Genomic DNA, 27,147 nt, shown 5'->3' with positions numbered 1-27,147 from the left:
GCGGCTCGGATCCCGCGTTGCTGTGGCTCTGGCGTAGGCCAGTGGCTCCAGCTCTGATTTGACCCCTAGCCTGGGAACCTCCATATGCCGTGGGAGCGGCCCAAGAAATAGCAAAAAAGACAAAAAGACAAAAACAAAACAAAACAAAACAAAAAACACATGTAATTTAATTTTTCATTCCAGGACTTTTTTTTTACTCCTCTGAATTTTTTAAGAGAAATAAGTAAGAAATTTTACTTATGATATTCTACCTGTATTTTGTAAACCTGTACTTTATAAAACTCAATGAATAAAGATACCCAAATATGAAACTTTTCAGTATGTTTCTGCAACACTGTTCAATTCTCCAGGGCCAAAATGAAAAATGATCTCCCAACAAGACTAATCACTGCCTTGTTGTCAAAAGACAAAGATTACTGCCATGTAGCTCCCTTACCGAAGGAGCACCTATACCTATCTATGGCAACAAAGACAACTCAAAGGAACAAAAGGGCAAAGTACATTACCAACTCAGCATGAACAAGAATGTATGATATATCTGGCTACAAAGAAGTAACAATCTAATGTTTTAACAGAATACAAGTGAGCTTTTAGAGATTTTTTCATAGCTTTAAGAGGAAAATTCTTGAATCCAGGATAGGTTACCTTTACATAAAATAGACACTATTTTTTCAAACTGAATGATTCTTACTTAGAACACTACTGGCCAGAGTTTCAGAATGTGCCTCTGAGATCCCTAAAACTAAGGTAAAAGTAGTCAAAGGTGGCTTAAAAAAAGACAGTTTTAGTATGTGAACTAGAAACTTAGCCTGATCTTGATACAGTTTTGGGATTTTTTTTTTTTTTCTTTCTTTTTCTTTCTTTTTTTTCTTTTTTTTCCCTGTATGTGTGTGTGTGTTTTTGGCCGCACCTGGAGCACATGGAAGTTTCCAGGCCAGGGACTGAACCTGCATCAGAGCTGTAACCAAAGTCACAGCAGTGACAATGCTGGGTCCTTAACCTGCTGAGCCACGAGGGATCTCCTAGTTACAGTTTGGGGATCAGACAATCAGGCATCTATTAACGGTAATAAAAAACAGTGGTAAAAACTGGGGAACTTTTCTAGAGGTCCCATTAAGAAAAAAGAAAGGTAATCATATATTTCCTTTAGGTTCATTCTATTAGTTTATGTATCTTTCTTTCCCTTTCTTTCTTTCGTTTTTGCCCACGCCTGTAGCATGTGCCAGGGACTGAACTCGCACTGCAGTTGTGATGTATGCCTTAGCTGTGGCAATGCTGCATCCTTAACCCACTGTGCCACAGGAGAACTTCCTTTCTTTCCCTTTCTATTACACAGAAACCTTCGTAAGTTTTGGCACTTCCTTATGTCTCTTTCACCACATCTGTGCTGCAGTCAAGGTATTCTACCTAAGGGCTTTTGTTATAGACAAAAAAATATTTCAGGCTACTGATCATGTGCTCTTTAATGAGGCTACACCTACTCTTAAACAGTTTTTCAACAGTAACTTTTCCCAAACTATTTTCTTATGGCTTTCGGCAAGTTATTTAAGCCTCCCATTTCTTCTCTCTTAAAACACATTACTGTGAAGACAAAATAAGGTAATACACATAAAAGTTTGGTAAAATGCTAGAAAATTAAAAATATTCAATAAATGTTACCTATAATTCTTTTTTTTTTTTTTTTTTTTTTTGTCTTTTTGTCTTTTTGCCTTTTCTGGGGCCGCTCCAGAGGCATATGGAGGTTTCCCAGGCTAGGGGTCTAATGAGAGCTGCAACTGCTGGCCTACACCACAGCTCACAGCAACGTGGGATCCTTAACCCACTGAGTGAGGCCAGGGATCGAATCCACAACCTCATGGTTCCTAGTCAGATTCATTAACCGCTGAGCCATGACGGGAGCTCCTAATTCTTCCTTTTTTCTAATGGCCTCACCCAGGGGATATGGAAGTTCCTGGGCCAGGGACTGAATCTGAGCCACAGGTGTGACCTTCAGAGAAGCCATGGAAATGCCTAATTCTTAACCCACTGTACCAAGTGGAAACTCCTTACCCATAATTCTTAATAATGTAGTGAATATTCATTATTTTCAAGTGATTGACGCTCATTCATGGTGTCAAATGAATAAGAATAAAAGTAATCAGAAACATTTTGGTTCTAACCACTATGGATCAGAAGATCTCTTCAAAGAACAGATTTGAGTTCCCATCGTGGCACAGTGGTTAACAAATCCGACTAGGAACCATGAGGTTGCGGGTTCGATCCCTGTCCTTGTTCAGTGGGTTAAGGATTCAGTGTCGCCCTGAGCTGTGGTGTAGGTCACAGACACAGCTCGGATCCAGCATTGCTGTGGCTCTGGTGTAGGCTGGCAGCTACAGCTCCAATTAGACCCCTACCTAACCTGGGAACCTCCATATGCCACGGGTGCAGCCCTAGAAAAGGCAAAAAGACAAAAAAAAAAAAAGAACAGATTCGAGCTTGCTAAGGGGGAAGCTGGGAAAGGGATGGAGTGGGAGGTTGGGGTTAGCAGATATAAGCTATTATATACTAAGAGGATAAACAACAAGGTCCCACTGCATAGCACAGAGAACTATATCCAATGTCCTATGTTAAACCATAATGGAAAAGAATGTTTTAAAAGGACTACATACAGGAGGAGTTCTCTTTGTGGCTCAGTGGTTAACAAACCCAACTAGGATCCATGAGGATGAGGGTTCGATCCCTGGCCTCACTCAGTGTGTTAAGGATCCGGCTTTGCTGTGAACTGTGGTGTAGGTCACAGACTCGGCTTGGATCTGGCATTGCTGTGGCTGTGGCTGTGGCCGGCAGCTGTAGCTCTGACTGGATCCCTAGCCTAGGGAACTTGCATATGCTGCAGGTGCACCCTCCCCAAAAAATAAAATAAAAAGCAAAAGCAAAAGAAAAAGGAGTATACATAGGAGTTCCTGTTGTGGCGCAGCGAAAATGAATCTGACTAGTAACCATGAGGTTGCAGGTTCAATCCCTGGCCTCGCTCAGTGGGTTAAGGATCTGGCTTTGCTGTGAGCTATGATATAGGTCACAGACACAGCTGGGATCCCACACTGCGGGGGCTGTGGTGTAGGCCAGCAGCTGCAGCTCTGGTGTGAACCCTAGCCTGTGAACTTCTATATACCACAGACACAGCCCTAAAAAGCAAAAAAAAAAAAAAAAGAGTGTATATATGTGTGTGTGTGTGTGTGTATGTACATATAACTGAATCACTTTGCTGTACAGCAGAAATTAACACATTGTAAGTCAACTACACTTCGGAGTGTGACTCAAGTGAGTTAATGATCTGGCTAGTCTCTGTGGTGTTGCCAGTTTGATCCCCAACCCTGCCCAGTGTCTACGGCTCCAGCATTGCTGGGATGTGACTGAGATTTGATCCCTTGCCCAGGAATTTCCCTATGCCAAGGGTACAGCTTAAAACAAACAAACAAATAAATCAACTACACTTCAATAAAAAAAATATCAACTACACATGAAGTAAATTAATGTAAACTTATTCAGTCATTGCAGCAGAAACTAGCCTTCCATCACCACCCCCTGTAAAAGAAAAAGATGGTCTCTCCGGAGATCCCACTGTAGCACAGCGGAAACAATCAGACTAGCATTCATGAGGATTCGGATCTGATCCCAGGCCTTGTTCAATGTGGGTCAGGGATCCCGCGTTACTGTGGCTGTGGTGTAGGCCCACAGCTGTACCTCTGATTTGACCCCTAGCCTGGCAACTTCTATATGCCACAAGCGCAGCCCTAAAAAACAAAAACAAAAAAAGGAAGAAAAAAAGATGATCTCTCCAAAGAAACTAAGTTTCTAGAAGCAACCTTAATCTTTACAAGGCCAAAATGCATTTACCAGGGCAGGTGGCTAGTTAAGAGGATAAGAAAAATAGTTACAGGAGTTCCCATCGTGGCCCAGCAGAGACAAATCTGACTAGGAATCATGAGGTTGAGGGTTCGATCCCCGGCCTCATTCAGTGGGTTAAGGATCCGGCATTGCTGTAAGCTGTAGTGTAGGTCACACACTCGGCTCAGATCTGGTGTTGCTGTGGCTGTTGCATAGGCCAGCAGCTGTAGCTGCAATTAGACCCCTAGCCTGGGAACCTTCATATGCCTTGGATGTGGCCCTTAAAAAAAGAAAGAAAGAAAAATAGTTATGGGAGTTAACAAACTACAAAACTACAAAACTGATTAAGTGTATATAGATGTAGTAATACATAGGACTATAAAAAGGTAACTACTGATAATAGCATTTCACTCGGAAATTTTTACTCGCTTGCTTCCTCAAGGATGTCGTCTTAGCAGAATCAACCTGCAGATCCCAATACAGAATGTGAAATGCTTTTCAAAGTAACACTATTAACGTTGATAAGCATTTAAGACATATTTTTTTGATCTTTTTTTGGTAGCCCTGCAGTATACAGAGCTCCAAGGCCAGGGATCAGATCCAAGCTACAGCTGTAGAAATGCCGATACTTTAACCCACTGTGCCAAGCCCAGGATCGAATCTGTGTCCTGGTGCTACAAAGACATTGGCCAATCACAGTGTGCCACAGCACAAACTCCTAATTTTTTTTAATTTATTTATTTGGGTGTTTTTTCTTGTTTTTGTTTGTTTTGTTTATTTTTGGCCAAGCCCAAGGCATGTGGAAATTCCTGGGCCAGAGATCAAACCTGCACCATAGCTGTAACTTACAGCCACAACAGTGACAACTCTGGATCCTAAACCCACTGAACCACAAGGGAATTCCCATGGCACAAATTTTAAAAGCAAAAAGGAAACAGTGAAAAATATTAAAAAAAAAAAAAAAAAAAAAAAAAAAAGGGACATAGTGAAATGGCTAAATAAACCTTCTTTTGAACCACATATGACCAAACAGGGAGGTTAAAAAAAATAAAATGATGAGAAGTTTCTGGTCACGGCAAAATAAAATAAAATAAAATAATCAGGAGTTCCCGTCGTGGCGCAGTGGTTAACGAATCCGACTAGGAACCATGAGGTTGCGGGTTCGGTCCCTGCCCTTGCTCAGTGGGTTAGCGATCCGGCGTTGCCGTGAGCTGTGGTGTAGGTTGCAGACGCGGCTCGGATCCTGCGTTGCTGTGGCTCTGGCGTAGGCCGGTGGCTGCAGCTCCGATTCAACCCCTAGCCTGGGAACCTCCATATGCCGCGTGAGCGGCCCAAGAAATAGCAACAACAACAACAAAAAACAACAACAGAAAAAAGACAAAAAAAAAAAAATAAATAAATAAAATAAAATAATCAAATTCAATTCAAGAATACATATATTTCAGAGTTTCTGTTGTGGCTCAGTGGTAACGAACCCGAGGTATCCATGAGGATGCTGGTTTGATTGCTGATCCCACTCAGTGGATTATAGAACCAGCGTTGCCATGAGCTGTGGCGGAGGTCGCAGACTCAGCTATGATCTGGCATTGCTGTGGCTGCAGTGTAGGCTGGCAGGTACAGCTCTGATTCAACCCTAGCCTGGGAACTTCCATATGCTGCAGGTGTGGCTCTAAAAAACAAACAAACAGATTTCTTCTCAAACTTGTGTACAGATTCAACACAATCCCTATAAAAATCAAAGCTGTCTTTTTTTTTTTTTAAACAAAATTTGAACCATGAGGTTATGGGTTCGATCCCTGGCCTTGCTCAGTGGGTTAAGGATCCGGCTTGCCGTGAGCTGTGGTGTAGGTTGCAGACGAGGCTCAGATCCTGCGTTGTTGTGGCTCTGGTGTAGGCCGAAAGCTACAGCTCCGACTAGACCCCTAGCCTGGGAGCCTCCATATGCCACGAGAGCGGCCCTAGAAATGGCAAAAAGACAAAAAAAAAAAAAAAGAAAAGAAACTTAACCTTAAAAAAAAAAAAAAAAAAAAATTTCATGAGCTGATTCTAAATTCTTATGAAATCTGCAAAGGACCCAGGACAGCCAAAACAATCCTGGGAAAAAAAACAAAAACAGTTGAAGGAGTCAAAATTCCCAAATTCAAAGCTTACTACAAAGCTATAGTAATAAAGATGTTTGGTACTGTTATAAAAATAGACATATAGATCAATAGGATAGAATTCAGAGTCCAGAAATCAATCCTGCATTTATGATCAACTGATTTTCAACAAATGTGCCAACATCACTGACTGGGAGGAAGGACAGTCTTTCCATCAAACAGTCCTGAGACAACTGCATATCCATAGGCACAAGGATGAAGCTGAATCCTGACCTAACACCCTACACAAAAATTAACTCAAAACTGATCAAACACCTAAATACAGGAACTAAAATTATAACACTCTTAGAAGAAAACACAGAGATAATTCTCTGTGCATTGCTTTCTGACCACAAATGTGCTCAATAACACTCCTAACTCCCAAAATACTGTCTGTTGTCACTGGCCCGTCCATGATCCTATGATCCTACAATTTCTGGAGCTAAAAATGGTCTACGCCATCTAAAAAAAAAAAAAAAAAAAAAAAAAGTCAAGCCTTAGATCCAGTCCAAAGAGAGATCACAGGGATTGAGATTCTCTAGAATATACGATGGAACCCTATTAATAAAAGTAATGGCCATTCCTTAAGGAAGTGGTTCTGCATGCATACCTGAAACCCTGAAATATCATGAGAGACTCAGAGGATACCTTCAGAGGAAAGACGCAAAGGAGAAACAATCATGATTTCAAGTTAATCCAAAGATTATAGACGTAATCTATTTAAAGATTAATAATGATAAAAAAAATCGACAGCCTCCTATATGTTTTTAAGGTTGTAATATTAATTCAAACACTTAAGTAAAACTTCCCCATTTCTACATTTTAAGCACTCCTGTAAGAACCCTACCTGATTTTATGAAGTTGTTTTGAAGTGAAGTATCTGCAGAAGAAACATACTGATGATTTGTCAAATTTGTATTCCCCGACATAGCTGGCTGGGATGATGCACGAGGATAATGGTTTGTCTGTGGTGAATAGTTATACTGCCAATTCAAAGGTGGTGGTATGTTGGCTCCAGGAGGAAAGCTCCCAGAAGGCATTGGTGTAGCAGCTGGGTTCTGAGAAGTAGGTGGTGGCAATCGGGAAACAGAACCACTATGGAGCGAAGGTGTCACTGGATTAGAAGCCACAGGTGGTCTATAAAGAGTCTGTCCAGGTCCCTGATAACTGCTTAATGGAGAAAGAGTCTGGGAACCACCAGAGTTAGACTGTTCAGGGACTGGATTCAAAGTCTTTGCTGGTATTAGATGAGGGTAGGATCCTGGAAGCTGGGAATTATATCCTTGGCTCACCGATACTTGTGAAGACATCAGTGCATTTTGGACAGGACCTTCCAAAAAGAGGAAAAAAAATTAATTTTACAAATAAAGCAACACTTAAAATAAAAAGAGTAAAACATACAACTCTTACAACTCAACAATAAAAAGACAAATAACCTAATTAAAAATGAGCAAAGGATTTAAGTAGACATTCAAACATGCTTCCAAATGGCCAGTAAACACTTGAAAATGTTCAACATCATTAGTCATGAGAGAACTGCAAATCAAAACTAAAATGAGATACCACTCATACCATCTAGGATGGTTAAAATGAAAAAGATGGAAAACAATGAAGGTTGACAGGGATGGAAAGAAATCAGAACCCTCATTACTAGAGGAAAGGTAAAAGCAGTGCAACTACATTGGAAAACAGTTTGGCAGTTCCTCAAAATGTTAAACATAGTTATCACATGATCTGGCAATTCCACTCCCGGTCTGCATAAAAACCTGCACACAAATGTTCATAATATCATATTTGTAAGAGCAAAGAAAAAACCCAATGGCCATGAACTGATGAAAACATAAACAAAAGAGGGTATAACCATACAGTGGAATATTATTTGGTCATAAAAAGAAATGAAATAGTGATGATATGCTATAACATAGATGAACCTTGAAAACTTTATGCTAACAGAGTTCCTTTCGTGGCTCAGTGGTTAACGAACCTGACTAGGACCCATGAGATTGCAGGTTCTATCCCTGGCCTCGCTCAGTGGGTTAAGGATCTGGCATTGCTATGAGCTGTGGTGTAGGCTGGCAGCTGTAACTCCAATTTGACTCCTGGCCTGGGAACCTCCATGTGCCATAGGTGCAGCCCTAAAAAGCCAAAAACAAACAAAAAAAATTTCTGCCAAGTAAAACATGCTAAAGAGCATATACTATATAGATCATTTATATAAAACATCATGAACAGGGAAATCCATAGATACAGCATGGATAAAGAGGTATATCTGTGGTTACAACTGCTGGGATGAGGGAATGGGTAGTAAATGCTGATGGATATGGGGTTTCTTTTGGGGAGGTGATAAAAATATTTAAAAACTGATTATAAGATAGTTGCAAAACTATGACTACATTAAAAGTCATCAAACTGTACATTTTAAAGTATTATTAAAAAAATTAATATCTAGAATCACCACTTGTACTTAGGAATATGCTATCAATTCTGTCCATAAAACTAGACAATAACACAGTGGGTTAAGGATCCAGTGAGGCCACAGCTGTGGCTTGAGTTCGATCCCTGGCCCAGGAACTTCCATATGCCACAGGTGTAGCCATTAAAAAAAATTAAAAAAAAAAACAAAAAACAAAAAAACTAGACAATAAAAAGAAACAAGATGGGAGTTTGCTGGTGGCTCATGAGTTAAGGACTTGGTATTGTCATGGCTGTGGCGCAGGTTCAACCCCTGACCCCAAAATTTCCACATGGCACAGGCACAGCCAAAATAAAATAAATACTGCCAAAAAAGGAATATTTTTTTTAAAAAACATTCATACCTTTTTCTTTGGACTTTTTACATTTAACAGATTAAAAAAGAGGAGTTCCTGCTGGGGCGTCTCCGTGGCACCAGGATACAGGTTCCAGCCTCAGCCTGGCACAGTGGGTTACAGGACCTGGCATTACCAACTGAGGCTTGGATCTAATCCCTGGCCCAGGAACTCCATTTGCCACAGGGTGGCCAAAAAAGAAAAAAAAAAAAAAAAAACCTGCCCATTAAAAATAAGTAAATAAAAGGTAGAAAAAGAAAATATTTATCTTCCAATCATACCCCTTCAATCCATGCAACCAAAGTTCAATATCCTCAGCCTAATCTGAACCCTTTCATAAATTACACAACACTTATACAAACATACATAAGCAAATGCATGTAAACAGAGAGGTAGGATGGGGGGGCCTATAAAAGCATATGCATATAAATAATATGAAGCTACAGAGGGAGTTAGTCTATAGGCACTGCTCTGGAAAAAGAATAAAGGTATCTTTCCAGGACAAAAAGAATAGATCCAAATATATTAGTTGCAGCACTGTCTATAATAATGAAAAATTAGAAACAAATCAAATAGACATCAACAGGAGACTCATTTGTAAATTAGTCACTCAACAAATTATCAATAAAATGAAGAGTTCCTGTCGTGGTGCAGTGGAAACAAATCCAACTAGGAACCATGGGGTTCTGATTAGATCCCTAGCCTGGGACCTCCATATGCCACGGGTGTGGCCCTAAGAAGACAAAAGACAAAAAATAATAAATAAATAAATAAAATGAATAAACTAGATGTACTGGGGTTTTCTGCTTTTTAGGGCCACACCCAAGGCATATGTAAGTTCCCAGCCTAGGAGTCAAATCAAAGCTGCAGCTGTCAGCCTACAGCACAGCCACAGCAAGGCTGGATCCAAGCCATGTTTGCAACCTACCCCACAGTTCAGGGCAATGCAGGATCCTTTACCTACTGAGAGAGCCCAGGGATCAAACTCATATCCTCATGGATACTAGTTGGGTTTGTAACCTGCTGAGATACAACAGGGATTCCCTGATGAATCTTTTGATATAACTCACGTCATGACAGATGAAAAATCAAATTTCTACTGTGAAAGATCTTTCCGATTTAGGGAAAATACTAGGAAAATGTTTTAGTTTGCGGAAGATCTCGGCTTAAACTTTTACACTATTGATTACATCCATAGTTCTCTATGAATTAATGAATATGCACAATGTACATGCAAGGTAAAAATGGCATAAGTCCTACTGGACAACTTGGAAGTGACTTTAGTCCTTGCCAGATACCTCACTACTGCAAAGGCCTAAAAGGAAAGAACAAACCAGGCTATTAAGACCCAACATAGCAGTTCCCGTCATGGCTCAGTGGTTAACGAATCCGACCAGGAAACATGAGGTTGCAGGTTCGATCCCTGGCTTCAATCAGTGGGTTAAGGATCCGGCATTGCCATGAGCTGTGTGGTGTAGGTCGCAGAAGCAGCTCGGATCCCGCACTGCTGTGGCTCTGGCGTAGGCCAGTGGCTACAGCTCCGATTAGACCCCTAGCCTGGGAATCTCTGTGTGCCACGGATGTGGTCCAAAAAAGACCAAAAAAAAAAAAAAAGACCCAACATAGAGAGACATGAGAGAGCGAGGTCAGGTAAGCCATCACACTGGCATCAAGGGACCAAGCATTTGATTATTAATCTTTTGATAGAAAGCAGTAGGCAAAGAAAGGAGATTAATGAAATAAAATTCCTATTATATGGCAAGACAAGAAATTTTCTTTTTCCTTTTTCAGCTGCATCCAAGGCATAGGGAAGTTCCCAGGGGAGGGGTGGAATTGGAGCCAATCTGCAACCTGTGCTGGATCCTTAATCCAGTGAGTGAGACCAGGGATCAAACCCACATCCTCATGGATACTAGTCAGATTCTTAACCCACTGAGCCACAACAGGAACTTCAAGAAAATTTAAATATAAAATTTTTCTGGAGTTCCTATCGTGGCGCAGCAGAAACGAATCAAACAAGGAACAATGAGGTTGCAGGTTTGATCTCTGGCCTTGATCAGTGGGTTAAGAATTCAGTGTTGCCATGAGCTGTGGTGTAGGTCACAGACGCGGCTCAGATCTGGCGTTGCTCTGGCTCTGGCATAGGCTGGCAGCAAAGGCTCCGACTGACCCCTAGCCTGGGAACCTCCATATGCCGCAAATGCGGCCGTAAAAAAAGGACAAAAGACAAAAAAAAACCCCAACTTTTCTGTGCCCCTTTGGGCCTCCTCCCTTTGGTGTGTACTTTGCATCTCTATCAACCAGACCTACTCAGGAGATAACCTGCCTTATTAATCTTGTAAAGGTCATGGTGACTCACTACCTGCCTTGTACATGCAGATTTGGATCGTGTAAACTGTCTACACATCATTTGATGTAACAATTTGTCTCAAAAAAAGGCATATAACTGTACTTTGATCTGTAACAGCTGGAATATTCTTCAGCACTTTCTGAAATACTGTTAGGTCTTAATCCTCAAATAGGCTGGAAAAAAATTTTCCATCTCTTTTTTAGATCTTAGACCACTGATTAATTTCAGCACCAAGACTACATTTAGGCTAACCATTCATTTTATTCCAAATAGAATTTTATTTCAAATAGAATAGGGACATTCCATTCATTTCCTAACTGAAAAGACACATTTTATTAAATATCTTCTGAAGACACAAGGTGAGGAAGGTCCACTCCATCTCTGCCCTCAAGCAGCTATAGTCCAAATGGGAAGACAAGCAGGTGTGAGGACAAGAGAGAGTGAAATCTTAAAGAGATAATAGGAGTTAGCCCCAGGAAAAGGATTGTCAAGAGTGTTCCAGGAAAAAGAAGCAACTTGGGCAATAGCCTGTGGTCATGAAAGGGCATTGTGAAAAATCAGTGCGGCAGAGCAAAGTCAAGTGACTGAGTCAAGCGTCTGAATTGAGGCAGAAGGTTAGGACATAAAAGAACCTCAACTTAAAAGCCTATTTGGGGTCATTAGTATAAAAACTGACATCTCACAAAATTTCATGGCCCCCTCTCACATTTTTATTTAGCGTTTTATCCCAGGCAAGTATGTTAGAGGCCTTCAAGCCAAGTGCAGCCAAGGGAAAGCCAAATATTACCAAAATGAACAAAATAAGCAAAAGTCTTCATTTATGTGATCACCAATGAAGAGAAAAGAATATGCAGTCATAAGACCACATAGTAGAAAGACAAATTCAGAAGAGCCTGCTTTGTAGTGGTCACTATCACAGATCCATTTTGACTATGACGTGAATTTTCCTTCTTTTCTTTCTCTTTTTTTGCCGTGCCCATGGCACATGGAAGTTCCCAGGCCAGGGACTGAACTTGCGCCACAGCAGTGACAACTCCAGATCCTTAACCGCTAGGCCACTAGGGAACTTCAGAAAATTTTATTTTTATATGTACCAACTTGTAATAGTTCATTGAAAGGGTAGTAGTGGAGTTCCCATCATGGCACAGTGGAAACGAATCCAACTAGGAACCATGAGGTTGCAGGTTCGATCCTTGGCCTTGCTCAGTGGGTTAAGGATCCAGCGTTGCCATGAGCTGTGGTGTAGGACATAGATGCAGCTTGGATCTGATGTTGCTGTGGCTCTGGCGTAGGCTGGCAGCCGGAGCTCTGATTGGACCCATAGCCTGGGAACCTCCATGTGCCTTGGGTGTAGCCTTAAAAAGCAAAAAAAAAAAAAAAAAAAAAGTATAGTAGTAAATATTTAACAAAGTTTTCACTAAATGGATTTTAACTATATTATTCTGAAGTCATTAATAAATTATGTAACCCATCAAAATAATGGATCAGAGATTTTTAAAGGGATCCAGAATACACTACCGTGATATTTTTTTTGGGCGGGGGCTGCACCTGCAGCACATGGAAGTTCCCAGGCTATGGGTCAAACTGGAGCTGCTGCTGCCAGCCTACACCACAGCCACAGCCACAACAATGAGGGATCTGAGCCATACCTGTGACCCATACCAGAGCTCACGGCTTGAGTCGCTGCTGTGGTGCGAGTTTGATCCCTGGCCCTGGAAATTCCCCATGACATGGGTGCAGCCAATAAATAAATAAATGCAGGAGGCTGCTTCTCAATTATCCAACCAGCAGGTTCAGAAACAAAGGTAAAAGAGGTTCTACTTTTGTAAATTCCTATTCCACAGGATTCAGTGGAATCCCAGAATCTGTATTAGTAAAAATCTCATGTACTGGTGATTCTCACATACTTCAGAATGAACTTAATGCACTTTAGAAACCACTGATTTATAAACATGAAATTATTATCCATAAAATCTAGTATGTAAAAATTAAAAGACAGTTCTGACACTATCTCAATGAATACAAAAAGTTCACAAGTTTCTTCAAGAAAGTCTACTGAACACTCACAAGAACACGCTTAATAAACTAAACCTTTCACATAAGTCTAACAGTAAGGGGAAAAGATACCTCTCAGAATCCTTTCCCCTAACACTCCAAGTAAAACAAACTTTTGAAATTTCCTATTCTTAAGCAATTCATTCACGCAGTCCATTCAGTTAATAAATACTGAACTCCTATTTGCCAGGGACAATATATGCTTTCCAAACCTATCATTCATGAATCCAATTGAATGACTAATTTAAGATAATTCAAGGCTTCCCTGAATCTGGTTCTATTACTTATGGTGTCCTACATGAAAGTATAATAAAAGCCACAGAAAAGAAGCCAAGGATTCAGAAACATCAGCATGCAGTTCCCGCCGTGGCTTAGCAGAAACGAATGTGTCTAGTATCCATGAGGATGCAGGTTTGATCCCTGACCTTGCTCAGTGGGTTAAGAATCCGGTGTTGCCGTGAGCTGTGGTGTAGGTCGAAGACACGGCTCAGATCCCACACTGCTGTGGCTGTGGTGGAGGCTGGCAGCTACAGCTCCGATTAGACCCCTAGCCTGGGAAACTCCATATGCGACAGATGTGACCCTAAAAAGCAAAACAAACCAACGAAACATATAAAACATCAGGAATTACACAGCAATGTGTTCCTTAAACCCTGAAAAGTTCTTTCTGTGAATGTGCCTTTAAATACAACATGTTTGAAGGGTAAGTTAAATGCTGAGGGGAGGGGGAACTGACTTAGCACCTCCTCACACACATCTAAATACACTCTGATCACTTAAAAGAGTTGAACAATTCAAACTACAAGTGCAACAAATGGATGCTACCGCAGGAGTACAACTTGTGGATCAGTCACTAAGAGTGAGGGCTTTAAGAAAACAAAGAGTTCCTCTCATGGCGCAGCGGAAACAAATCCGACTAGGAACCTTGAGGTTGCAGGTTCCATCCCTGCCCTTGCTCAGTGGGTTAAGGATCTGGCATTGCCATGAGTTGTGGTGTAGATGGCAGACGCGGCTCAGATCTGGCGTTGCTGTGGTTGTGGTGTAAGCCGGTGGCAACAGCTCGGATTTGAGCCCTAGCCCGGGAACCTCCATATGCTGCGGGTGCGGCCCTAAAAAAGACAAAAGAGAAAAAAAAAGACAACAGAAAGCAATCAAAAGTGAAGAACAAATGATAAGAATCAAAGTGGGGATACCAGTAATTTCAGAGTCTAGAAGACATTTATGCAATGTGATGTTGAAATAGCAAAGAAAAGGACTCAATACGAACAAAAGTGAGGGTCAGGGTATGTATTAATTATAATCCAAAGGAAAATAAATTAGGTGGCAATTTTGAAAAGTTTCAGCAAATACTTACCGTAATTATATGCATCTACCTACATAAAGAAACCAAAGAGAAGGGTCTGATCTTTGATTCAGAGATAACTACCAAATAAGCTGAAAAAGTGGTTAAGACTGCCTAGTCTAAATCTAGGTTCCAAAACAAATCAGCTGTGTGACCTTGAATGAGCTGCTTGACCACTCATCTCAGTCTCCTTGTCAGTAAACCTACCAGTTCTTACCTCATTGGGCTGTTGTGTAGATTAGATGTAATGATGCATGTACTGCAACCTAGTACAGGGACTGGGCATAGAGTAAGTACGCAAGAAAATTTACTTCTTATTGTTACTCATAATTTCAGGAGCTCCCAGTCTATTAGTAGAGACTAACAGGAAATTTAATGCGATAAATTCTATTAGAGGTATTAATGCAAAGAGTCATGGCAGTCTAAAGACGGCCCCCAATGAAAACATTAAAGGGAACTCAGCCACAACAATCAATGTTATAGACCATATGCCAATTTTAGTCTTAGCATACTTCGATTATGACAAAGACTTACTATGTTAAAAGCACACAACCATAAATATGGTTTACCTCACAGTAAAACGAAAAGAAATTTACATTTCTGTCCTGTCTAAAATAGAGATATGAGCACAAGTCTAGCATTAAACTGCTGTCCAACCCCTCCCCATATTCTCTTGTTTTCGCTGATAATATTGTATAAAAGTTCACAGAAAAAGTCACCAGGAAAAAAAAGAAGTCAAAAGTGAGCCCATCTTGGAGTTCCCTTCATGGCTCAGCAGAATCGAATCTGACTAGCATCCATGAGGACACAGGTTCGATTGGCTTCGCTCAGTGGGTAAAGGATCCATCGTTGCCATGAGCTATGGTGTAGGTTGCGGACATGGCCTGGAATTGGTGGTGCTGTGGCTGTGGTGTAGGCCGGCAGATACAGCTCCAATTCGACCCCTAGCCTAGGAACTCCCATGTGCCGCAAACATGGCTCTAAAAAGACAACAACAACAACAACAAAAGCAGCAGCTAATTAAAAGTGGGAGTCAAGATTTGCCTTTAGTCTGCTTATACGGTAATCAGATAAGATCTGCCAGTTTAAGTAGTCTTGCAGTTTCATTGTCAATTTCTGCAAAAGAAATAAATGTACACAAATCTACACAGAGTTTCAAAAAAAACATGTCTAGATAACCAATGGAGTGCAGTGCAGTCTACCACAGAAAGAAATGTTTAGGCGTGCGAGGCATTCTGTAATATAATGACATTATATAATATGAAATCAAGTTAGAGAAAAATGAAAAAGGTGACTATTATAATCTAAAAAAACATAAAGATTGAACTGAACTGTAGTGCATAATTTAAGGAAGCTACATTAAACCTAAAGCTTAAGAGTATTCAATAGGGGAGCTCCCTTTGTGGACTCAGCAGTCATGAACCAGATTAGTATCCACGAGGATGCGGGTTCAACCCCTGGCCTTGTTCAGTGGGTCAAGGATCCAGTGTTGCCATGAGCTGTGCTGTAGGTCAGGAGCTGCAGCTCCGATTCAACCTGTAGCCTGGGAACTTCCATATGCTATGGCTGCACCTCTAAAAAAAACCAAAAAAAAGAGTATTGAATAGAATATTTAAGCAGCAATAAGTACCTAAAAAGAGTTGACCAAAGAAATGAGATTCTAACACTAAACCTTTTTTTTTATCTTCTAGAGAAATACCCTCCCCTTCAAGTCTCTACATCCCTACTCTCTTCATGAGATAAACAATAAAGGAACCCAATACAAGACATTAGCCATTTTACTGTGAATACTTTTACAAAAAGCTATAGAAATGAGGCTTATAAAAAGACTGTCAAATTTATATTTAAACAAGGGTATATACCATATGACCCAGCTTCTGGACATTTATCCTAAGAATACAAAAACACTAATTCAGTAAGATATATGCACCCCAGTGTTCAATGCAGCATTATTTACAACAGCCTAGATATGGAAACAACCTAACTGTCCATCAGTGGATGAATAAAGAAGATGTGTACATACACACAATGGACTACTACTCAGCCATAAAAAGAATGAAATCCTGCCATTTGCAAGAACACGGATGGAACCTGAAGGTCTTATGCTAAGTGAAATAAGCAGACAAAGACAGATACCATATAATTTCACTCATATATGGAACAGAAGAAATAATTCATAATTTCATAGATACAGAGATCAGATTAGTGGTTACCAAGGGCAAGGGGGTTGGGGAGGTGGGTGAAATAGGTAAAGGGGTCAAGTGTGTGGTGACAGACAATGAATAGACTTGTGACGGCGGTCACTTTGTAGTGTATACAGATGTTATAATTATAATGCTGTACACCTGAAACATTTTTTAAAATGGGGGAGGGGTACATATTTGCAGTCCTATGATTTCCTCTCCTACCTGACTCGCTAAATGGTTTGAGCAACCTGTGTACAGGGACTCTTTTCTTACTCTCTTTTATATTTCTAAGGACAGAACTTAGGTATGCAATAAATGTCTACCGGACTGGATCAAATCAATATAGTGACATCTCCAATACAGTATATATAGTAGCTAAATTGCTTTAACATTTCAAAATTATCAAAACTATACCTATATATAAATTTACAACCATATTTGCAGGATTTGCCATTTAAAGCTCATGTAAAGTTGCAATTTATAGATTATAAGAAAAAGCCATAATCATACGACATCTTGCTTAAGTTTTTGATCTTAAAGTGAACGTCTTAAAATCACTTCATTCTCAGTGAAAATATAATTAAACAGCCTAAAATAAAATGTAGTTTACATAATCTGTCACTGTAAATCTCAGAAAGAAAAACTGATTCAACTTAACACCATTTCAGGGCTTACCCCCACTGATTCTTGCTTCTGCCTACATACCTGCCTACTCACACACATTTTTAAAAGTCTTTTAGGGCCTTCTTTGTAGAGAAAACAGTAGTCTCTAAAATAGAGTGTAGCTATTTTAGTCATTGGCTATCTTCTCCAACTTGCCAGCAATCTTAGATTCCAACGGGCAATTAAGCATTTTAGAATTATTCTACTACTTGTTTCCAAGAACCAAAGTTTTACAAGTAAACTAGTGACTTGGCAAACTGTTGGCAGAAAACGTCTTATATAATAATAGCAATTATAGCAAACTTAGTAAATCACAATATAGGACAATTCAAAGAATCCTAGAAGGGGTACACAATTAGAAGACAGCCTCATACCCAATGAAAAATTATAGTGCCACATGCACACTCTGGTCAGAGGTTCAGAGACGTGTACAACCGCTTCCCCAGTGATCTAAAGACCTCTGGAAATTGAACAGATCCTCCCCTTAACTTAGTTGTTTCGAAGCTGAAAACCACAACAGGTGGCCTAACTACAATTCGGGGAAGGTTCAGGGAGAGATGAGCGGGCCCTAAAGAGGTCTCCCCAAAACATGCACTCACTCGTTCATCTCCGCCAATTCACACTGAGTATGACGCCCACCCCACTGCGGAACTGGAATGAATCAAACCCCAAATCCTGCTCTCTACGAGACGTGAGTGAGGCGGCGCGGAGGGGAAAGGCACATAAACAGACACTATGAGCCTTGGATGCGAATTGTGAGGTACGGCCCGCCTCCGTATTCCTCACTCACGTAAACCCTGGACGTTACATACAGCAAGGGCTCAACAACTGTCTGCTGAACGAATGAATAAATAATGAAAAACGAAACACTAAGACGAGCCGCGGTCTCCGTGGCGGGGCCTCGCACCCTGAGCCGCTCCCGACCCCGGCAGAGAGGTCACCCTCCCCTCCTCGGTCGCCTCAGGCGGCGGCAGCAACCAAAGGTCAACTCGAGCCGGGGGCCCGAACTTGGTCGTCCTCCCGCCCCCACGCCCCCTCTGAGCGGCACTTACCGTTGCTGTAATGAGACCCCGAGGCTGGGGCGGCCCCGTTCTGGGCCTGGAGGCCCGTGGGGGCGGCGCCGGAGGCCGGTATCCCGGGCTGGGACATGACGACGGTGTTCGTCGGGACTGGAAGGGGCTGGTCGGGGTCTGCGACAGCGCCAAGCCGACCCGAAAGACCACTGCTGGAAGCGGAGGGAGGGGGCCAACGACTTAGGGCTGGTGCAGGGAGAGAGAGCCGGAGGCGCATAAAGCCCTAGGCATGGCGCCACAGTCTCCCCAGCCCGCCGGCGGCCATGGCCTGGCCTGGGTGCTGAGGCTCGAGAGTCGTGCCGGCCGGGCCGGGAACGCCGGGCTGGGAGGAAGCAGCCGAGCGGAGAGAGACCGAGGGAGGCCCCAGCCGGAACTGCCTGTCAGCCGCCGGCCGCGCAGGCGCAATCGGGACACGTGGCACTTCCGGCTCCGGCCTCTCCCCCCTCCGCCGCCGCTGTCGCCGCCGGTGAGCTCTTCTCTCCCTGTGGGGCTGCCCAGAAGCCACCTGACTGCTCCGGGTGTCCCGGCCCGAAGGACCGTGCTTGGCCGCGCCTGCCACGTCACTGATTCTCACCAGCGACCGGAAGTGGCGTGTCACCGATACGGAAATCCCCACCGCGTGAACGTCATCTCGCCGGCACTGCCGGGATCCAAGCGCAATCCCGGCTTCAGTGGCAGCTTTCAAGGGGTGGGATGGACAGTTCCTCTTCTCTAGTTTTTGTGAAGATGAGCTGAGACGACAGACATCATCATCCCCTGCTGAGACTATACCTCGGATAGCTGGACCGATTAATGTTCGTCGCAGTATTTCATATTTCGTCATATTACAGGTGTAAATTGTAAGGAAATTTTTTAAAGGGGTGGTTAATTATGCACATATGGTAAAAGTAATCAAATCCAAGAGGAGGCCTTTGCTTTTTGACCGGAGGATTCAGAAGTAATTTTAGTTTTCAAATTCGCTGATTCATAGCATAGTCACCCCAAATCTCATTAACATCTTATTTAAATGGCAGTTTTAGTTCCTCTTCTAAGAGTTTACAGTAAGGTGCAACAAACTGCCTTTTCAGGCAACGAGGGTTTTTTTTTTTTTTTTTTGGCAAGTTGACTTTTTACTTCTGAGGCCAAAGGGAGGTAGAAACTGGAGTAATTAGACAACATAGTTAACTAATGATCTCAATCCTCATCTTAGCCACCTTCATTATACTTAGGTTTTCCTGTTCTGAGCTGATTGATAAAGCGCTTCTTGAAACAACAGATTTGTACTGTTGATTAAAATGTCATGCCTAGGGTGCCAAAACCTGAGAAAGGTGAAATACATCTTATTTAATTCATTTGCAATCAAATGCCTGCTATGAAATGTTATATTACATACAAAAAAGAGTAAGAACTAAACTGCTAAGGCCTGAAAAAGGAACAGTAATAATTCAAATAACTATTACCCTTTATCCTTTTTCTGTCACCTGTCTCAGATGTGTAAAAATGTGTTTGCTGTGTGTGAAACTGAAAAATCAAACTCCTTGTACAAGATACAAGTACGAAGTCTTCTTTGGGATGAAGATGATAATTTTCATCCAACTGTTTTCAGCTGAGAGCCCCTATAACAAAATCCCAAATCATATATCCCAAGAACACCTGAAAACAGACAAAAACACAAGCCTCTCAGTGGCTTAAACAGAAAATCCTCAGAACTGAACCTCCCTGAGGTCAGACTGAAAAATCAGTATTGCTCTTCAAAAGAGCAGATCCTTATACCTGGTCTCAAACTTGCATTGGTTTAATTCTCTTTATTTTCTTTTTTCTTTTTTTTCTGCTTTTTAGGGCTGCACTCGTGGCATATGGAAGTTCCCAGGCTAGGGGTTGAATCAGAGTGGTAGCTGCCAGCCTACGCCACAGCAACACAGCAACTCATCTGTGACCTACACCACAGCTCACCACAATGCCAGAGCCTTAACCCACTGAGCGAGGCCAGGATCAAACCTGCATCCTGCTGGATCCTAGTCGGATTCATTTCCACTGCGTCACAACAGGAACTCCAAATGCAACTTTTCAATGATCTTAGTGTATTGACCTTGGCACAGGAGTTTGATTTGGTTAAATCAAGTTTTCTTTGGACTTTGTTCTGTTTAAGCAATGTCTGTGTTCAGAAAAAAAAAAAAAAAGACTGTTGAAGAAGCATTAGCCATTTTAAAAAAGTAAGTAACTGCTGGTTAAATCCGGCTAAATAAACATAAATAATTTGCCATTAAATAAACGATGCTTTTTCTAAAACTGGTCCCTAAGTATCCTATCCCTGTTGTTGTTATTACTCCCTCCCCCCACCCCTGCAAAACTCCCCACAAACTATGGTTAATTCTTTCAAATGTTTTTTACATTTTCAATATACTCAGCTTTAAAATACCGAGGAAGAAGGCATCATTTCTCATCTGCATGCCCTCAGGAATAGTAGGAGGTATGTTTTAAGTAACTGAAGCAAGACAACTTATTTACTTATTTATCCTTTTATTTTTTGGTCTTTTTTTTTTAGGCCCGCACCCTCGGCATATGGAGGTTCCCAGGCTAGGGGTCCAATCTGAGCTACAACCGCAGGCCTACACCACAGCCACAGCAACACCAAATCTGAGCCATGTCTGTGATCTACACCACAGCTCACAGCAATGCCGGATCCCCAACCCACTGAGCGAGGCCAGGGATCGAACCCGAAACTTCATGGTTCCTAGTCGGATTCATTTCCGCTGCGCCACAGCGGGAACTCCCAAATATTATCCACACATTGCCAAATCCTTCTCTGGCTTCTTAAAGTGTTCCCACATAAATTTTATTGAAAAATTATTAGTATTATTACCAGTTTTTAAGGGTATCAGTATTTTTGTTATCTATGTCTACCTTACACTACCCTACACTTTCCTAAACTATTGTCAATAATACATTCTATTTTGGCGTTCCCTTAGAGGCTCAGCAATAACGAACCTGACTAGGATCCATGAGGATGGGGGTTCAATCCCTGGCCTCGCTCAATAGGTTAAGGATCTCGTGTTGCCAAGAGCTGTGCTGTAGGTCACAGAGGCCGCTCAGATCACCTGCTGCTGTAGCTGTGGTGTAGGCTGGCAGCTGCAGCTCTGATTCGACCCCTAGTCTGGTAACTTCCATATGCCTCAGGTGCAGCCCGAAAAAAGCAAAAATAACAATAACATAGTATATTCTATTTTGTTATCCTTGTTTTCTAGAACAACAGGACCCCTCACCACATGTGCCCCTTTCTGTGTCTTTTTTTTTTTTTTTTTGCCATACCTGCAGCATGTGAAAGTTCTTGAGTCAGCAATCAAACCTGGGTCACAGTGGCGACCTAAGCTGCCACAATGACAAGACCAAATCATTAACCTGCTGAGCCACCAGGCAACTCCCTGTGCTCCTTCGCATATATCTGTGTCCCAGATTTTCTGCACATTATTTTCAGAGCTTTCAACCCTATTTAAGAAAATTATAACCAAGAAAAGAAGCCACACTGATGTGTTTCAGTAAGGAAACCATACCATACAAAGAATATGTCATTAAATTCAATTACTTATTTGACCCAGAAGAGGGAGACAGGCTTTCCTGATACAATGTGCTGATATGCAGGAGTGGACTTGGGCCCACATCAGCCTAAGTCCACTCCGCCTGCCTGCTCCTGACGGTTGAATTGTCACTGATAAGCAGGATCAATTCTGTTTACTTTTCAGGATGGGGGACATTATTTTAAGTCTTCTCATGTTTTTTAAATTTGTTCTATTTCAAACAAACAACTAGTTTCGATTACAAACAGCAGGTTTGTTCTGAAACTCCTCTGTGGCTCCGTTTTGGGAACAGTTCCCTTGGCCTCATTTGCCTCTGACATGACATCTGTTTGTACCTGAAGTCAGTAGCTCTGAAGCCACATGACAGTACATGCACCCCATACCACACCAGCAAATCCCATGGCTTTCTTTGAAAACTGTTCATCGCTGTGTAGTCCTTGCCATTCTCACTGCCCCCTCTGGGTAGTTTTTATCCTCTTGCGCTTGAATCAAATAGGGATAGTCTTTCTGGGTTTAGTCTCTCCCATCTATCCTGCACCTTGAATTGAGCTCCTAAGTACCAATTTGATGTCCTAGACCCTAAAAGCTGTAACTGCTGCCTTTGCTCCATCAAGTTCGAGTTTCTCTACATGGCCTTTCTCATCTCATTCTGAGTAAACTCCAAAGTCTTAATCACAGCCTTCAAGGCGTCACAGGACGTGGCCCTACTACCTCTTTCTCACCATCTGCCACACTCCCTCTCACTCGCCACTCCAGACACGCTTGCTATCTCTCCAGCTACCCAAGCACGAGTCAGATTCAACACTTATTTCAAATACCAGGGAGTGCCTGTCATGGCTCACCAGTAATGAACCTGACTAGTATCCATGAGGATGCAGGTTCGATCCCTGGCCTCGCTCAGGGGGTTAAGGATCCGGTGTTGCCGTGAGCTGTGGTGTAGGTGGAAGACGTGGCTCGGATCCCATGTTGCTGTAGCTGTGGTGTAGGCCAGCGGCTGTAGCTCCTATTTGATCCCTAGCCTGGGAACTTCCATACACCGCAGGTGCCGCCCTAAAAAAAAGGCTAAATAAATAAATAAATATTTAAAAAATTACCTGGGATGCTCTTCCCCAAGACACCCATCTAGCTCAATCTCTCACCCGTTCAGCTTTTATTCAAAAGACACATTATGGCACAGGGCACGGCCTTCTCAGAACACTGTATGCAACAGTATACCCTCCTGCTCACTTGCTATCCCTTACCCTGATTTTTTTCTTCACAGAACTTATCATTGATGTACATTTGCTTTTATGTTTATCAATGTTTATGTTTACTCAGTAGAATAAAATCCTATACATATCCTGACACTTCTAAGGTAATCATTTTTATTTCCTATCTGTCTCCTCGTTTAGACTGTAGCAGCTAGAGTCTGTGTCCTATTCACCTCTGTATTCACAGCACTTGGCTCAGGGCCTCACACTTAACAGGTGTTCAGTAACAGTTTTGAATGGATAAATTAAAAGTGTCATCTCGTCTAATCTTCTGTTCTGAATAATTTGTCCCTCCTAATTCACTGCTATAAGTTCATGTTGCACTTGTAGTCTAAACCACATTGCTAGCACTTGTTTCTAAACAGTTATTCTCTGATTCTTTTAGATGCTTAACTATTATGTTACATTGTGTCCCATCTGATACTGATCTGGAGGAGTAGATGAAAGTGTCAGCCTCTGGTCAGGCTCTATCTCCCCTGGTAGCACTGGAGGGACAATATCAAAGGCCAATTCTCTTTCCTTTCTTTCTTTTTTTTTTATTTTTTGGTTTTTAGGGCTGCACCCATGTCACATGGAGATTCCCAGGCTAGGGGTCAAATCAGAGCTACAGCTGCCAGCCTATGCCACAGCCACGGCAACATCAGATCCAAGATGCGTCGGTGACCTACACCACAACTCTCGGCAACACCGGATCCTTAACCCACTGAGCGAGGCCAGGGATTGAACCGGCAATCTCATGGTTCCTATTCAGATTCATTAACCACTGCGCTACTACGGGAAACCCTCCAAACTGGTTTTTTTTTTTTTTTTTTTTTTAACCCTCAACCTCATTGTTCCTAGTCGGATTCGTTTCCACCGAGCCACGCCAGGAGCTCCTCTTTTTCCTCTCTTACTTCTAAATATATTCCTCTGCCCCAACCCCCTCTATGCACACCGTGGCGCCACAGTATCAGAGATCTGAGATACAAATTCCCCTCTACACCCACCTTTTCATTGCACTGTCTACTGAATGACCTCACCATCTTCCTCCTTCATTCATTCATTCATTCATTCAACAAATACTGATTAAATGCCTTCCATTTGTCAGGTACCAAGCAAAAACATCACAGGACAGACAGGGTCTCTTCCTTCTGTGGAGTTTACAGTGGAGGAAATACAATAAAAATGTAAACTTATATACATATAGCTACTGGCCTACACCACGGCCACAGCAACGCCAGATCTGAGCTGTGTCTGCGACCTACACCACAGCTCACGGCAATGCCAGATCCTGAACCCACTGAGCAAGGCCAGGGATTGAACCTGTATCCTCATGGGTATTAGTCAGGTTCATAACTGCTGAGCTACAATGGGAACTCCCCAAATATGTATTTTTAAACTTCTAATTTGGCGAGTGCTGTTGAAGTATTGGTGGTGAGACAGAAAAATAGGAAGCAGGGACCTGATTTGGGTAGGATGGTTAGGACAGAAGATAACATTTAAGCTGTGATCTGAAGGACAAGAAAGCTAGCAATACAAAGGGAGAAGATGGGAAGAAGGCCCCTGGGCAAAGGGAACAGCATCTACAAAAGCCAGAGACAGGAATGGGTTTGCTGTGATGAGCCAGGCAGAAGGGCACAAGATGAGGTAGGAGAGAGAGGGGGCCAAAGCAACAGGAGCTTTATAAAAGCACTAGAAACAGTTTACAGACTTTGGGAAACAATTGAAGAATTTCACTCTTTAAGATGAATCCATTAAAAAAAAAATCAGTCTAGGGAGTTCTCGTCGTGGCTCAGTGGTTAACAAACCCAACCAACATCCATGAGAATGCAGGTTTGACCCCTGGCTTCGTTCAGTGGGCTAAGGACCCAGTGTAACCAAGAGCTGGGGTGTAGGTCGCAGATGCAGATCAGATCCTGTGTTGCTGTGACCCTGGCATAGGCTGTCAGTTGTAGCTCTGACTGGATCCCTAGCCTGGGAACTTTCATGTGCCGCAGGCGCAGCCCTAAAAAGACCAAAAAAAAAAAAAAAAAATCAGTCTAACAGTTGAGAGGATAATTGGTGGGGAAAGATTTGTTGCAGTAACGCAGGCCAGAAAGGATGGAGGCCTGCAGTAAAGTGGCTGTAGTGAAGATCTGACTCGCTAATCCAAGTTAAAACTTTGGACTTGGCTATTTCTTTTTTTCTTTTCCTTTTTCTTTTTTTTTTTTTTGGTCTTTTTGCCTTTTCTAGGGCTGCTTCCTGTGGCATATATAGGTTCCCAGGCTAGGGGTCTAATTGGAGCTATAGCTGCCCGCCTACGCCAGAGCAACAGCAACGCAGTATCCGAGCCGCTTCTGTGACCTACACCACAGCCTATGACAATGCTGAATCCTTAACCCACTGAGCAAGGCCAGGGATCGAACCCACAACCTCATGGTTCCTAGTCGGATTCATTAACCACTGCGCCATAACAGGAACTCCTGGACTTTGCTATTTCCTTTACCTTTGCTACCAAGATGTAATCAATGATGTATAGCTTCCAACCTCTCCACCTCCTCACACCTGACTGATTGCCTGTTTCTTTTTCCCATTCACCCATGTTACTCACCTCTGACCCCCATGATTGCAGCAGTCTCATTACTGATCTTAGCTTTCAGTTCTGACCTGTTCCAGCACAACCCACACTTGGCTGCCAGAGCAAACGTTCAAAAATAGGACTCTGGGAGTTCCTGACATGGGGCAGAGGAAACGAATCCGACGACGACCCATAAGGTTGCGGGTTTGATCCCTGACCTAGCTCAGTGGGTTAAGGATCCGGTGTTGCCGTGAGCTGTGGTGTAGGTCACACAGAGGGCTCGGATCTGGCGTTGCTGTAGCTGTGGTGTAGGCCAGCGGCTCCAGCTCCAATTAGACCCCTAGCCTGGGAACCTCCACATGCCACAGGTGTGGCCCTAAAAAGACAAAAGACAAATAAATAAATAAGTAAAAATAATAATAAAAAATATGACTCCGACTGTGTTCCTATGCTGTTCACAACCTACAAAAGCTCTATAATTTGGGAGTCCAGGTCCTAGGTAGTTGAAATCTTTTTAGTCAAACCATGATACTTGCCTTGTGCTTTTCTCATCTCTATTCCTTTCAGAATGTTATTCTCTCATTATTACATATTATCCCTTCTGAATATTAATCCATCACCATTTTATATGTGCAGGAACTGAAACTTCCAGTGGCTAATAATCTTAAACCATAGTCTGAGACTAGAGGTTGTACTCTTAATTATTATGCTATATTAAAAATGCAGCTATCGGGAGTCCCTGTCGTGGATCAGTGGTTAATGAGCCCAACTAATATCCATGAGGACACAGGTTTTTTGTTGGTTTGTTTTGTCTTTTTGCCTTTTCTAGGGCTGCTCCCATGGCATATGGAGTTTCCCAGGCTAGGGGTCTAATCGGAGCTGTAGCCACCGCCCTACACCACAGCCACAGCAACGCGAATACGAGCCGCATCTATGACCTACACCAGAGCTCATGGCAACACTGGATCCTTAACCCACTGAGCGAGGCCAGGGATCGAACCGGCAATCTCATGGTTGCTAATCAGATTCATTAACCACTGCGCCACTACGGGAACCCCTCCAAACTGTTTTTTTTTTTTTAACCCTGATTATGTATTACTTTTATAACAATAAGGATCAAGAATAATGTTTGGGGATTTAAGAGTCTCCTCAAACACTGATATCTCCTGCCTCTCCACTCCTTCGCACACACCTCAGGTTCCTACTTTGTTTTCCCTTCTTTCTTCCCACCTTCTTTTGTCGTTAGTTGTGGCCTAACACTTCTCTCTGCCAAACTATGAGGTCCTCGAGGAAAGAAACTGTGACTTGCTTATTGTCATCCCCCAT

At 42.3% G+C, this 27,147-nt stretch overlaps 1 protein-coding gene across 5 annotated transcripts in view; it reads right to left on the bottom strand.

Moving 5' to 3' along the window:
- SEC24A (SEC24 homolog A, COPII coat complex component) overlaps nt 1-27,147 on the bottom strand; it is a 118,783-nt gene that overhangs the window by 49,254 nt on the left and 42,382 nt on the right. The window contains exons 1-2 of one of the 5 annotated variants that reach the window (XM_021078134.1): nt 18,461-19,056; nt 6,853-7,335 (exon numbers count right to left, since the gene is read on the bottom strand). In XM_021078134.1, the coding sequence (XP_020933793.1) occupies nt 6,853-7,335; nt 18,461-18,698 (721 nt within the window). In that variant the 5' untranslated portion in view covers nt 18,699-19,056. 5 annotated transcript variants of the gene reach the window in all.

The sequence above is a fragment of the Sus scrofa genome, chromosome 2, assembly GCF_000003025.6.
Source record: "Sus scrofa isolate TJ Tabasco breed Duroc chromosome 2, Sscrofa11.1, whole genome shotgun sequence".
Taxonomy (NCBI): Eukaryota; Metazoa; Chordata; class Mammalia; order Artiodactyla; family Suidae; genus Sus; species Sus scrofa.
This window is presented reverse-complemented; position numbering and strand designations above follow the sequence as displayed.